This window comes from Pleuronectes platessa, chromosome 4 (genome assembly GCF_947347685.1).
Source record: "Pleuronectes platessa chromosome 4, fPlePla1.1, whole genome shotgun sequence".
NCBI classification, from domain to species: Eukaryota; Metazoa; Chordata; class Actinopteri; order Pleuronectiformes; family Pleuronectidae; genus Pleuronectes; species Pleuronectes platessa.
The window spans coordinates 25,085,078-25,098,663 of NC_070629.1; the positions used below are offsets into that span (position 1 = coordinate 25,085,078).

Genomic DNA, 13,586 nt, shown 5'->3' on the forward strand with positions numbered 1-13,586 from the left:
CTGTAAGCACCCCCCCTGCTTGGGTCCTGCTGCCCTCAGACCCCTCCCAAGGATCACATGTAAGAAGGGAGGAAGTTCCAGGATCTACTATGTGCCGTCGCATCATGATAGGGATTATTTGGAATAATCACGACGAGTTGCGTAAACTGAATGGACATTGGCTGCAGATAAACTGGTGAGGAATTTTCTTTGCTTTCTGTTACACCGTCATGCTTTGCAAAAGGAAACTATTGTGTTTGGAGTGTGTTGTGTTTTCGCCAGTGTTCCTCGTGGAGATGTGTTTTGTCAGGTAAATGCTCACTGATCCTAGGTCAGAGCGTTGACTGCTCAGACCCTCCTCACTCTGGGGTCCCATCATCCTGTCGCTGCTGAGTGACAGAGAAAATGTCCTGAATGTTCTCATATATCCCAACAGTATGCCAGCAAGTAGGATTTTTTTTATATATTTCAAATTGTATGACTCAGAACTGTTGGTGACATGAGAGCTTTGAACCATCCGGGACAGAACCAATCTGATTTCCACGCTTCTTCTATTAGTTTGCTAAGTGTAATTGAAGCATTGCAGAGGCCTGACTGGTGTCCATACAGTGCTTAGCTGTCTGCCAGTGGTGAGCTGTCTGCCAGTGGCCCTATAAGTCAATAAAAGGAGTTCTGTCTGCCAAACAGGGCTTTATTGGTGTGTTTTTTTGCTCAGCCTAGTCAGAGCAAAACTGGAGAGGCACTTGACTGCTCATGTGGAAACCAGCTCCAGTCATGTGCTGCTCCCTCTGTGATCAGTACCTAATGAGCCGGGAGTTGTGACGTCTGGCTCGGCCTGTGAGATGCTCCTGCCCCCCCACAGACGGAAAAACTGAAGCTTAGGTGAAAAGAATTTCACCTTTTCTTTTCTAGTTAACTCGCCCAACAAGCAAGGCCGGATTACTGATGGGGCCAGTGCCAACAGTCCTTAATTCACACTGACCTCAGAAAACCCCAGGATTATATTTTATTCTGCATTATTTGATTGAGGGCAATTTTGTTTAAATCTGCCCACCCAATTGGTCAATATAAGATTAGTTTCAGTGCTGCCTTCAGGTGCTGCCAAAGAAACAAAACACTACTCAGTGGACGACCATGCCAAAGTCTCCATTGGTTCACAGTTTGTTTATTTACTAAAGCAAACTAGGCTTATTAATTCGTTTTTTTTTACTCATTTAAAATGAATGAACCACATTTCTAATTGCCCCTCTTCCAATCTGAGCAGTGTAGATCCAGGCCTGTTGAAATCAGCACCACTAAGGTAGAATATAAACAGAGTCCAGTATCGCATGGCCCTCATCTTGTAGAGGGACTGAATCTAGTCAAAAGACCCTTATCTGTTTCAGATTATATTTTATTATTTATAAAATATAATGTTAATATAAATTACTTGTTATTTAGCTAACCCTAAATCTCTTTTCGAGTTCCTATAAAGTTTTACAACAAAGTTGAATCCACTCTTAGTTTCCTGTTTCAAGCAAAATCACTATGAAGTCTACTTGCTTGGAGAAATGTCAGAATTTAGTTGCAACTTCCAAAATCATTACAAAAACACTGAAATACTGAGTTTCTGATACATGGTCTATTGTTAGCTCCATGTCATATAAGTTATTTTCTAAAATTAGTTTAGGCTATTTATAACCACATTGTTCCCCAAAGCAAAAGTAAAAACATCCAGATTTTAGTTTTTGTTTCACTAATAGTGCAAAATCAAACATATACTTTCATAGAAACTAGCAAAGATTCACTCTTGAGGAGCATTTTCAAGTGTTTTTTTTGGCATCTTAATTATCATAATTAGATATCAAAGCAGTTGCCAATTTATTTCACCAAGTTGATGAATTGATTAATCACCTGATATTTTCTGCTCCAAAGTATTTGTTATATTCTTGGTGCCTGAGGGAATAATTACAGGGTCATGTACAGTGGGTGGTCATTATAGGGGCCCAACAGCAAACCTTTGCCCTGGGACCCCCTCTATGGTAAATCCGGCCCTGCCTAAAAGCCAACAAAGCCTAACAAATGTGAAAGTTCTCAGTTTGCAAACTTTTGTACTGAGAGTTCAATTCTGTGGCAGGTTGAGCACTCATCTGCACGATGGCTGACTGGGACTACGACTATCTGATCAAGCTGCTGGCGCTCGGCGACTCTGGGGTGGGGAAGACCACCTTCCTCTACCGGTACACCGACGACAAGTTCAACCGCAAGTTCACAACCACGGTGGGCATCGACTTCAAGGAAAAGAGAGTGGTGAGTGCTGCCTGATGTGATCCGACCAAGGTCTTCAAGGTCGCATCACCAGTGCATTAATAAATGTTATCATAGCTTTTGGACTCATATCTTTTGGGGTTTTGTTCAGATATACACAGGGACGGGTGCTGATGGGACGACTGAGAGGAACTTCAAAGTCCACCTTCAGCTCTGGGACACAGCAGGACAAGAAAGGTACATTTCATTCTATGTTCAAGACAAGTTCAATTTTACATGAGACACATGTTGATTGAAACTCTTCATGGAGGAGTTGAACATGTCCTCTAGTGACATCTAGTGGTAATGTTGCTGCATAGCCTAATTGAATTTGTATAATGGGCTGTAGCCTGTTCGACTCTCAGGGAAAGAAACGGTTAGAGAACAGACCAACAATACATGTGATGTAGCGCAGAGAGGAACATCCTGGTATTAGTTCTTCTTTTATGGAAAATGGCAGTAAAAAGCACAATATTTCCCAAGTGCCTAAAGTATTTTTAAAGTACTTAATTACTTTCCATGAGTAATTAAGTGCAAAATATTATGCCAACACATCAATTAGTTGCTGAGACATTTCAGACATTTAATGTTGGACTGAGCCACCTCAGCAAAGTGATAAATCGTACATAAAAGCTTTAGGCTGAATAGAGGTTGTGTGTGTGTTGTGTGTGTGTGTGTGTGTGTGTGTGTGTGTGTGTGTGTGTGTGTGTGTGTGTGTGTGTGTGTGTGTGTTTCAGATTCCGCAGCCTCACAACAGCTTTCTTCCGAGACGCCATGGGCTTCCTGCTGATGTTTGACTTGACCAATCAGCAAAGTTTCCTCAACGTCAGGAACTGGATGAGTATGTGTCATCTCAGCAGCTTCCTCCGCTTCAGATCAATACTTCCTTTCCACCAATGTCTCCTCTCCGGTTGCCGTTCCGAGCCAGATGCTAAGTCGCCTGTTCCCAGTGTTAAAATGTTGACTCTTCTGAACTTGAGACTTGAGTTTACTCCTACAGACAGATTGTCATTGGCAATAGATGGGTCTAAATGACTTCTCTGTGTTGGAGCAGGTCAGCTACAGGCCAACGCGTACTGTGATAGTCCAGACATCGTGCTGGTGGGCACCAAGGCCGACCAGCTTGATTTACGGGACGTTCATGCCAGACAGGCCAGAGAGCTGGCCGACAGATACGGGTGAGGCTTCACTCATTTACTCCTCATCTGAGCCACAGACACCTGATTTACACTCACACTTATTTCACAGAGGAAAGACTACAAGTTATGTAATAAACCTGACTGAACTGCTATTCTAGTAAACTCCCAAATCTGAATTATGAACATGTACTTAGTACAAACAATATGGCGACTTAAACGAGCTCACAGAATATTTAAGGCTTATACATCCCCCCTTTTTTTCGTCATAAAAGTCTGCTAAAATCCTACTTTACTTCAATCTCCAGTTCACCACAGGATGGTGCTGTTGAGTTTTTTTCTGAAACAAATGTAGTGAGATCAACATACAGTCTTAATCTCAATGGAGCGTTAGAGGAGATTAATACAAATCTGAATATATGTGACATAACTTTGTGGTTCTAGCTTCATCAGTAACCGACCCTCTGGAACATGTGAAGATATTAGTTGTATATGATCCTAACTATAAGATTTTCAGTGCTGGCCTTAATGGTGTCTGGTATTAGCACCTCAAGCTTCCTGCACCACTCCCTAAACGACTCCTCTCTCTCTCCGTTTCCCTCAGCATCCCCTACTTTGAGACGAGTGCAGTGACGGGTGCTGACGTGGACCAGGCGGTGACCACCCTGCTGGGCCTGGTGATGAAGAGGATGGAGCAGAGCACGTACGTGGGCCCCAGCGCTCAACCCAACGGGGGCCTCGCCCTCAGCCACGATGTGCAGGGGGCTCGTGTCAGGAGGACGTGTGCTTGTTGATCTCAAACACCGGCAGTCACTGTTTTCACGTCTGCTCCGAGTGACACTGTAGTTTGAGAGGCTGCTGGTTTATGGGGCTTCACTAAGGTGCCTGCTTTGGTAAGACAGAAGATCAGCTTATGAGTCATACTATGAAAATATCCCATTTCACTGAAAGCAATACAGTTAGGACAGTGTAAATCCTCCCTGTAATATTATCTTTTCGCAGCCTGTGCAGCGTTAAGTGAGGGTGAGGAAGGAGGGGACGAGTACTGCTTATGATGGGATGTTTTACCATCATATCATATATGATATCATCAGGTCTTAAGAAGCAATAAATTCAACTTTCAATTCCACTTTCCACTTGAAAAATTTATGTTGTAAGATTTTACCAAAAAGGTTTTTAATATTTTAAATTGCCTGGCATTAACATTCACTATAAAACCAGAATAAATGAATCATTTGTAATTGTTTAATTCATCCATTTATTATTTTCATCCAGGTCTCATTAAGTAAAGTGAGAATATCATTGTATTTATTGTTATATTCTGCTGGGATGTAAAGAAAATATAATTTATATATCCCCACTGGTTTTCCATGTATTAAATTGGACTGTATCATATTTAAAAAGTATTGAATGGACTCCGATTCAACTGTATGAACCCTGTTTAAAAACACCTGGTGATTGTGATTCAGCAAGAAAATCTAAATCATCTTCACATGAGTCGTATCAGAGAAAAATACCGCTTTTATTTGACACATTGAGGCATTGATGAGAGGAGTAATGCAGGCACATGATGTATATTTACCATGGAGTATAATCGAAAAAACATTGAAGACATACATTTCATATATGAACGACCAAGATAGCACAGTCCCTTACACGAGTTATGACTTTGATACAACATGTACATAAGCAGCCAAGCTTTTTTATGCGTTATGGAAGAAAGTCGCCATGCAGATTGAACACAACTACAATAATGTTAAAGGGTTGTTGTTGGAGTCCTGTATAGAGCTGCATTTGGAATAAAGACAGTTTATGTTAAGATTATGTCTGTCACTGTCTGCTCGATTTTAAAAGTAACACACAGAAAGATATGCTTTTGTCTCCAACTGGAATCACAATCCCCAACTGTTGACACACATTCTTTCAAATTTAAGAGAAACGTTCCAGCATTCACGTCAGCGGCAGTGGATTTTTCCAAACGAGTCAAGCTACAAGAGAACATTCATGGAGTCACATATAAATTCCACTATACGTTGATTTGGCTGAAACAGAAAAAAAAAGGTTCAAATAATTTTTCCGTGCCACAAAAAGCAGAAATTCAAAACAAATCGATTTATACTACAACAATATTCGGTGTGAGTTGTCTAAACACATGGTCTTTGGTGTACATATATATATAACATTCCTAATGAGGGGGACAAAATTAATTTGAAACTATGACATCAATTAAATGGCCTAAATTCAGCTATTGGTACCTTGGGTGTGTTGGTGGCGGTTGTGGCGACTGCACTGTGATTCAGAGATGACAGACAGGAGTTTAAACGCTCGCCACGCCAAAAACCGAGCCAGCACAGAAGCGCACACTTCATCTTCCAAAGTGTCGATGACTGCATCGCTCTGTGTGTTAAACCCTAAGCCTGAATTTTGCGACCAGGATCAAGCACAATGCTGCAGAGCCATGAGACGGTCATGTGGGCCAGCTTTCACCACTTGGGCCCCCCGCTCCTCCTCAACCCCACCGACACCAGTCTGCCTCAGTCTGGTGGGACGGGGTGGAGCCTTTTTTTAACAAGACCCTAGATTATCTACACTTATAAAAAATAAAACTGTTCATTTTTTAAGTCGATCTGTAGAGGTTTTGGTCCCATGTGGAATAGAGCAGTAGGTTTCTTTTTTTTTTTGGCTTTCAAAATGTCTGTCATACAAAGACACTGGTGATGTTTGAATACACCATCAGGAATACAAACAATCGCAAAGAACTCAAACTTGCCCTCAAAACAAGCCTCGAAAAGGTTGTATAAAACTAGCCTAAAAGATTCGTTAGTGCCTCGCATGCAATGTCGATTAAATGGATCATGCTTTTTTTTTTAAAGATGCAGCATTTCAATCCTTTTATATTGGGATCTATGTGGTTATATGATGAGTTGACAGCTTTCCCCAGTCAAAAAAAAGCTCAATATTAAATAGAGTATTATTGAAAGAGTGGTAAACCCTCAAGATAAGTTAGTATATGATTAAACTTTGTCCAAAATTGTAATGGTGTTTCAGCCACGCTAGCGCAGGGTCACAGGTCACAAGATGCTCGTGTTATAGTCGCCTTCCCCTCAAAACTCACATTTTTGCCTCATTTTGGGGATAAACTGCCAAATTGCACTTGTTTCCTTGGAAAGTGACTTGAGTTTACTGAGTGGAGATTTACCCACCGAGAAATTACAAGGTGTTTCACCACACAGCATATCTGTTAAGTATTAGGAACACCCACTTCACAGCCAGGCTGCTTTGATCACGGAACGAGCATCTAGCATAAAACCTGTTAAGCATGATGAGAAAATTTGGTTGACGTGTTGCTCATCAAAATATTTAACTTAAATATTTGAATTGCGTTTCACAAAAAAATTCGGCAATTGGTTCAAATTATGGAATTTCATGTGCGTACGGGTTACACTAAATAGCTAAAGCAGTCAGGTTAACATAATTAGATTTCCCACTAATGTGCATGAATGCTACAGAACATGCAAGTGTCTCTATGTATGCATATATAATAGGAACAAACTACTTTTACAAAGACAGTTGTTTGCATTTGGAGGTTATATTGCTCACGTTGCATTATCCTTACATTATCGAAGTCTTCACGAAGATGTTGGGTTTTAAAGGGAAAAACACTTCTTCTTACGAGTCTCATTTGAGAAAATCATGTCTCTACATTCAGTGTGAAGCCCGGAGACCAAAGGTCACAAGATCAGCAGCGCTAAAGCTCGCTAACATTTTAAAACTTGTTTGTTTCGTCTATACAAAAAAACTAAAACGTGTTCAAAAGCGACAATTAGTGGAATTAGGATTGTGTTGATTTGTTGGAGAGAATCAGCGACTCCCTGAAGTTTTGTCGACGCCACGAAGTCAGAACCTGATTTAGTTTGAAAGACGTTAGAAGTTCGTTAGAGTTTAGTAAAGACAATAACATAGGAGCAAATTTAAAAATAGCCAGAAAAAGCTCAGCCCCAGTTTGTAGCTCTAATGTTTTGCCGTTACATCACAAACACTAAACCTTTGAAGAATAGAGTTTTCAAACTTTGAAAAACGTGAAGGTCATTTAATGCAACTTAATTATTGCTGTGAAGAAAGTTACTCCAGACTCCTCAAACATTCCATCAATACATGAATAAATATTTGAGTAACATGAACCAAATTTGAAGAATTCAACATTATTGATAGTTTTTTATTATTATTATTATAAATTGTCAAACTTAGTAATGTATGAAGGCAGAAAATAAGAGTATCAACTTTGGAAACTGAAAATTTTTTTATTATTGTTATTATTTTTTACTGTGCTAAAGTGTCTGGAAATACTTTCAGAGCAGCGAGTCTTGTTAAATGACATTTTAGTTTTTTCTCAAGTTTCCAGTTATTGATTTCTTCTAAAAATCTAACTCGTGTGACTTTAATGTAAACGCTAGCGTGGCTATTCAGCTGTTAGGACAAATATGTCAACTCTTAAAATCTTTGTTCTCAGAACCTAATGTAGGTTGATACCACTTTCTTTAATTCTGTATTGTGATGACAACATACTTTCTGTCCATGAATTTATGGCTTTTTGTTGGAATGTTGATTATTATTCCAAAAATTGGTGTGGACGGTCAAACTTTCTGCAGAGAATAAAGCACACACTTAAGTGTGTGTGTGTGTGTGTATGTGTGTGTGTGTGTGTGTGTGTGTGCATGTGTGTGCGCAGTCTTGTAAACAAATCTTCACACCTCATGGGGGAAAGGGACGGCACCTCTCTGAGGCGTTGAATCTGATTACAAAATAAACACTTATCCTAACGCCTTCCCTGAGATTAGGCAGTGATTTCAGTGTATTGATTTTCAGAACTGTTGTAATAGGCGATTAATCAGTCAATACTGAATTAAACACAACTGGATGGTTTGACTACTTCTTCCGACTCTACAGCTAAATCCCCTGCAGACTCCAGTCAAAAACAGACATGTGCTCTGCTCGAGCCGTTAAGCCACAGCCAGCAGACATGCAGAGGAGAGTAATGAAGGCAAGTGAGCAGCGTAACAAAAAAATCCGAACTGTACCGAACACAACCATATCCTGAATGAGATGTGGGATCTACATCTGGAGTGAGTCTGACATCGTCATGTGAAGCTACAACGTGATTTGTGTTTGTAGGATGAAGTTGTCATAAATGATGTCAACACTGATCATGCACTGTGGGGACACAACAGAAGAGTGAACTGAAGTATCTGGGTCTCGGCCTCTGGAGTCGACCCGGAGAACATCCCACCCCGGGTCTACGCTGCGCAGTGTGTCAGGCTGAGTTTGGTCACACCTTCCCTGTGAAGCTTGTAGAGCAGCTTGAACTCGCTGGGCAGCTGGTGGGTCTCCTGCCACTTGGTGGTGAATTTGGTCCCTTTCTTGTCGTAGTAGTGGTAAGGCAGATCGTTGCCCGTGTTGGGGTCCCAGCCGAAGGGCCAGAAGCCGTAGAGGTGGATCTCGTCACACATGGCGTAAGCCAGCGTGTACATGAGGATTCCAGTGCTGAGACGCTTGGGAGAGAGGTTTTTAGTCTTCCAGTATCTGTGAAGAAACAGAGTTGTCACAAGAAGAAAATCAGTCTGACACTTTTACAATGTGCAGATTATCCTCATTAATTCATCACCTTTTAACAAAAGCTCACCATGAAGCAAATGTTACAGAAGCCTAGGGAAGTTTATAACGCGACTGATTCTCAGTTTAATTCCCTTATTGTTGAGAAAGCTGGTTTCATATCCTACTAACAACCTTAACTCTGTTCAAAATACATTTTCAGGTTTTTGAAACCCAGTTATTTAATTTATTAAATAGAAAATGGTGTTTCGAGATCCTCAGGTTCCACGGGTATTTTCTCCACAGTTGCCAACATTAAGAACATAACTGTAAACAAAAACTTCGAACTCAATATCATAAAATAACTGAACTGACCTTGTGTACCTGAAACTGGTCATTTGTAGCAATAAACCCAAAGTTAGTTATCACTCAACTCTGCAACAAACATCTTTCAGCTTCTTCTTTAGCTTCTCTCTGGCTCAAAACTTTACTGTTTTACAGCATTTCAATTGTTGTTGTCATAAAAAACTAGTCAAATGTGATATAATGATTCTTAAAGTACTGAAATCAACCTGTAAATGTTTTTTCTTTGCTGCATGTAAACGAATGATACTGTGACATCAGCCTTGAAAATACTTTCCATTTAGATTCTTATGCCACGTCAATTGTGCACAATTGGTCGATCTGATCAAAGCTCTTACTTGTTGACATCGTGCATGATGTTTCCAGGCCAGGCCAGTTTGACCTTCAGTTGACCCTTGTGCTCCACAAAGAAGTCCACCAGGGTCCTGGTCACTGTGGCTGAGGTATGGAGGAAGAAGGCCGGGATCCACAGGATGGCGCTCTCTAGCTTCTTCAGGTTGAGGAAGAAGTTATTCCTGTCTTGGATGGTCAGCAGGTTGTTGTAGTACCTCTCCAGGATGCTGGGGTTGAAGGTGGTCAGGTTGGTCTTCCTGCCCACGTCCTTGGAGTAGACCTCCGTGGGGGCGAAGTTGCAGCGGAAGACGAAGTCGGCCTGGTCGATTTCCGGGCCGCAGTGGCTGCCCGTCAGGATGCCGCTGTTCCCCACCACCGCGCACACACTGTAGTGCTTGTTGAGGACGGGAGAGGCGTCTGGGAGCAGGGATTTGAAGTTGTTGCTGATGGAGAAGACGTACTTGTGGCTGGAGTAGTCAAAGTGCATCAGCTGTCCGACCCGCACGCTGTTCTTTGTGAGGGAGAAGTTGTTGGGAATGTCGATGTAGCTGAAGATATCTTTCCTGTATAAAAGAAAAACACTCCAGGAGTAAAGAGACACAGCTTTATATTATGTGCCTGTTATATGTCTAATATCTGAACATTAGTGAAAATCTAAACAAGCGACAATCTACACGAACAATGTTGTTTTAAATTGTCACATTGTCAATAATTTATCAATCTTTTCGAATGATTTGCAGACAATTTGCTACTATTTTGATTATTTATTGATCAATTAAATTAAATTTTAAGCAAAAAAGCCAAATGTAATTTTTGGGTGTGGGATTGATTTGCTTATTTGCAAAAGAGCATAGAAATATGAAGTTGTCATCTCGGGATATTTCAAAACTAACATTTTGTATTTGATAGATCATTGGGTTTTTGATTAAATTATCAAATAATACTTAGATTAATCTATAATGCAATATTTGTTGTTGCATACTTGCGACCCAGGCTTACATTGCTGCAGCTTGTAATTTTGTGTGATTTAGTTTCTATGATATATCCTTGTGTACTGTATTTTGTTGTTTATTACACAATGTGCTGTTCTGCTTTGGCCCAGGAAAAATGTCCCTATAGAGACAATAAATCATATTTGCTTTGATTTGATTTGATGTCCAGGCTACAGTAATGTGCTTTTTCCTTTGTTTAAATGAAAAAGCTACAAAATCTATTAATGTTTGATGACTGATACATTATTTATTAAGGCTGCCACTATTTTACGTTACACATTAATCCTCCAATTACTTTCTCTATTAATCAGTTATTTGCTTTGTCTATAAAATATGCAAAAGGTGTGAACAACAACAAGCATCAAAACTCACCATGTTTTACATCTTTGCTTGAAAAACATGATTTTTCTAATTAAAAATAGTTGACAGGCTAATATTTGCAGCGCTAATCTGTTTAATCTGTTTATTTTCTTTAGTTAAACTATCAGACTGTATTTCTATATCAGTTCTTTTCATTTGCCTTGATGGTTTCATAATCACCATTGACAGTCCACGTGAAACATGAACAATTCTTGAGAAGCGAAATTATGAAGTTGAACAAATGTCTTTTCTGTCTTCATAGTTTAACTAGTGTGACGATTCGGAGGCGTTTTAAAACAGTGACTGTTTATCAAGTTTCGACAGAGCAAAAACAACTCTAGAGAACAAATAGTACAACAAAAAAATGAAAATCTCTTGCCTCAGATGAGAAAAAGCCGTCTTGTTGAACTTCCACTTGGAAGATTTCCCTTGCAGCTCTTCGTTTAGTGCACTGGTTAATGGGATGAAGGACGGGTCCAGGAAATTCAAGGCGAACTGAGACCTGAAAACAACAATGTCATGTTTACGTGACAAAATTAAAAACAAACATCATCAACATTTATTGTTGCAGATCCGATAGGTTAAGGAAATAATTAGCAACAATTCATAAACCCTACACAACTTTTATAACCCACTCTCTATGTATTTAAATGGGAATTTAATGACTGTATCGAAATCAAAACTCGGACAGTGGTGGAGGAACAATTGATGTTTTGCACAAGTGTCACAGTTTAGATATCAGTCTGTTGAAAAATGAAAGTCAATATTGCAGTATTGGCATTAAAATGCATTTAGCCTCAGTTGTGTGTTCTGTAGTTTGTTCAGTGATGAAAGAAGAACTGTTTTTAGGAATACCACAGTTTGGAGTAAAGGTTAACCATTTATCCGATCATAATATCAAACTAAATGTAGTAAAAGTACATATTTACTATGCAGAATGACCCGTTTCAAAATGCAACTGCGTTATAATTATTGATGCGTTTGTGTGCTCATCACTTTAATGTTGCAGCAGGCAAAGGTGGAGCTCAGTTTAATTACTATATGAACTGTACTGAACTATAAACCTGTGAGTTTGTTTGAGACAATTATATATAAGTAAAATGTCATGCATGCAACTTTGTACTGAAGCAAAAGTACAAGTAAAGGATATACTAAAGTACAAACGATACAAAGGCAGCTCACTCTATACTAATTTGCAGTAAATGTAAATATACTTAATTATTTCTGTGTAAAAGCTGATCACATGTGTCTTAATCTACAAATGATCAGTATCAATTAATGTCTATTAATAATATCGAATACAATTATGTAAATCAACAACTTAAATTCCTAGCACAGCATCAATATTTATGAATATTGATTTTTAAATATAAATGTAAATATAAACGCAGTACCCCAAAAGGTTGAATATTTCCCTATGAGGTATTAGGCAGCATAAAATGGAAATACTCTAGTGCCTCAAATCTACTTAGTAAGTAAAGTAATCCGTTACTCTCCACCAGTCTGTTGATCCACTGGATGTGATGCTGCTGCAGCTCAGATACTGTGGCGTAGATCTCGTGATGTCTCCCCACAGGTTACTCTCATCAAATCATAATTTATTGAGGTGTATCTTTATAGATATTCTGCAGTGTGAGTCCAGGGCTCCAGCAGCAGCACCTCAGCTCAGAGCTCCACAAACCCCGATGCACAACAGCCAAGATTCCAGGTAAAAGTGACGCGTAAAAGCTCGTGCGTCGGATCCAGGCCCCACAATCTCCCGGTGTGTTTACATTGACACCGGATCGCCACTCACCGGAACCCTGCGTGAAACATAATCCGCGGGCCTCCCATGTAGTACTTGGAGGAGGCGAAGAGGCTGTCTTTCCTCAGGGACACGTAGCTGATGAGGGACAGGATGAGCACGGCGACGCACAGGATAACCAACCCCAGGGCCTTGGCGATGCGGACCATCTTGGGAGCGTTTTCATTCCCTGTACGCAGCTGCAGCGAGGCGTTGGCCTAGGTTGTCTCCGCCGGGGCTGCTGCTGCTGCCGCTGCCCGCCCGCAAGATACAGACGCACCACTGGCGCTCATCGGCTCGTAGAATCGGAGAAAAATGGACGGCTGGCGCGGGTGTGTTTCTGCTGCTTGTTTCGGCTGCTGCTGCTGCTGCATGGCGGGGACGATGCTCGGTCCTCTCTCATTCCTCCGCCTGCCCCCCGGACATCAGACTGATGCTGCTGCCGCCGCTGCTGCGCCTCTCTCCGCTGCTGCTGCGCTCCTCCAGGCGGCCGCTGCAATCAAGGAGATGGAGCAGACATGCATGTCACCACATCACACACACACACACACACACGCGCGCGCACACACGCAAACGCACACGCACCAACACACACAGATTTCACTAATGACTGATGAGCCGAGGAGAAAAAGGAAAATACATGTAAAATATACAAAACGAATACAAAATAAAATTTTGAAAGCACACTGTAAAATATTTTAAAAGCTATAAACAATAATAGAAAAATGCATCAAATAAATAGAGGCATGTCAAAAAGTTCAACAT

General features: G+C 40.6%; 2 protein-coding genes across 2 annotated transcripts; one reads left to right on the forward strand and one right to left on the reverse strand.

Moving 5' to 3' along the window:
• The first annotated feature begins 47 nt into the window (after window positions 1–47).
• Window positions 48–4,195, forward strand: LOC128438753 (ras-related protein Rab-27B). Its single transcript, XM_053421431.1, has 6 exons — window positions 48–175; window positions 2,096–2,268; window positions 2,378–2,463; window positions 3,003–3,106; window positions 3,320–3,443; window positions 4,006–4,195. The coding sequence occupies exons 2-6, from the start codon at window positions 2,116–2,118 to the stop codon at window positions 4,193–4,195; spliced, it is 657 nt and encodes a 218-aa protein (XP_053277406.1). The 5' UTR covers window positions 48–175; window positions 2,096–2,115.
• A 711-nt stretch (window positions 4,196–4,906) lies between these two features.
• LOC128438391 (sia-alpha-2,3-Gal-beta-1,4-GlcNAc-R:alpha 2,8-sialyltransferase) lies at window positions 4,907–12,991 on the reverse strand. Its single transcript, XM_053420956.1, has 4 exons — window positions 12,834–12,991; window positions 11,418–11,540; window positions 9,692–10,249; window positions 4,907–8,981 (listed from the first exon to the last, which is right to left on the reverse strand). Exons 1-4 carry the CDS (start codon window positions 12,989–12,991, stop codon window positions 8,696–8,698), a joined length of 1,125 nt encoding a protein of 374 aa, XP_053276931.1. The 3' UTR covers window positions 4,907–8,695.
• Between the last annotated feature and the right edge of the window lie 595 nt (window positions 12,992–13,586).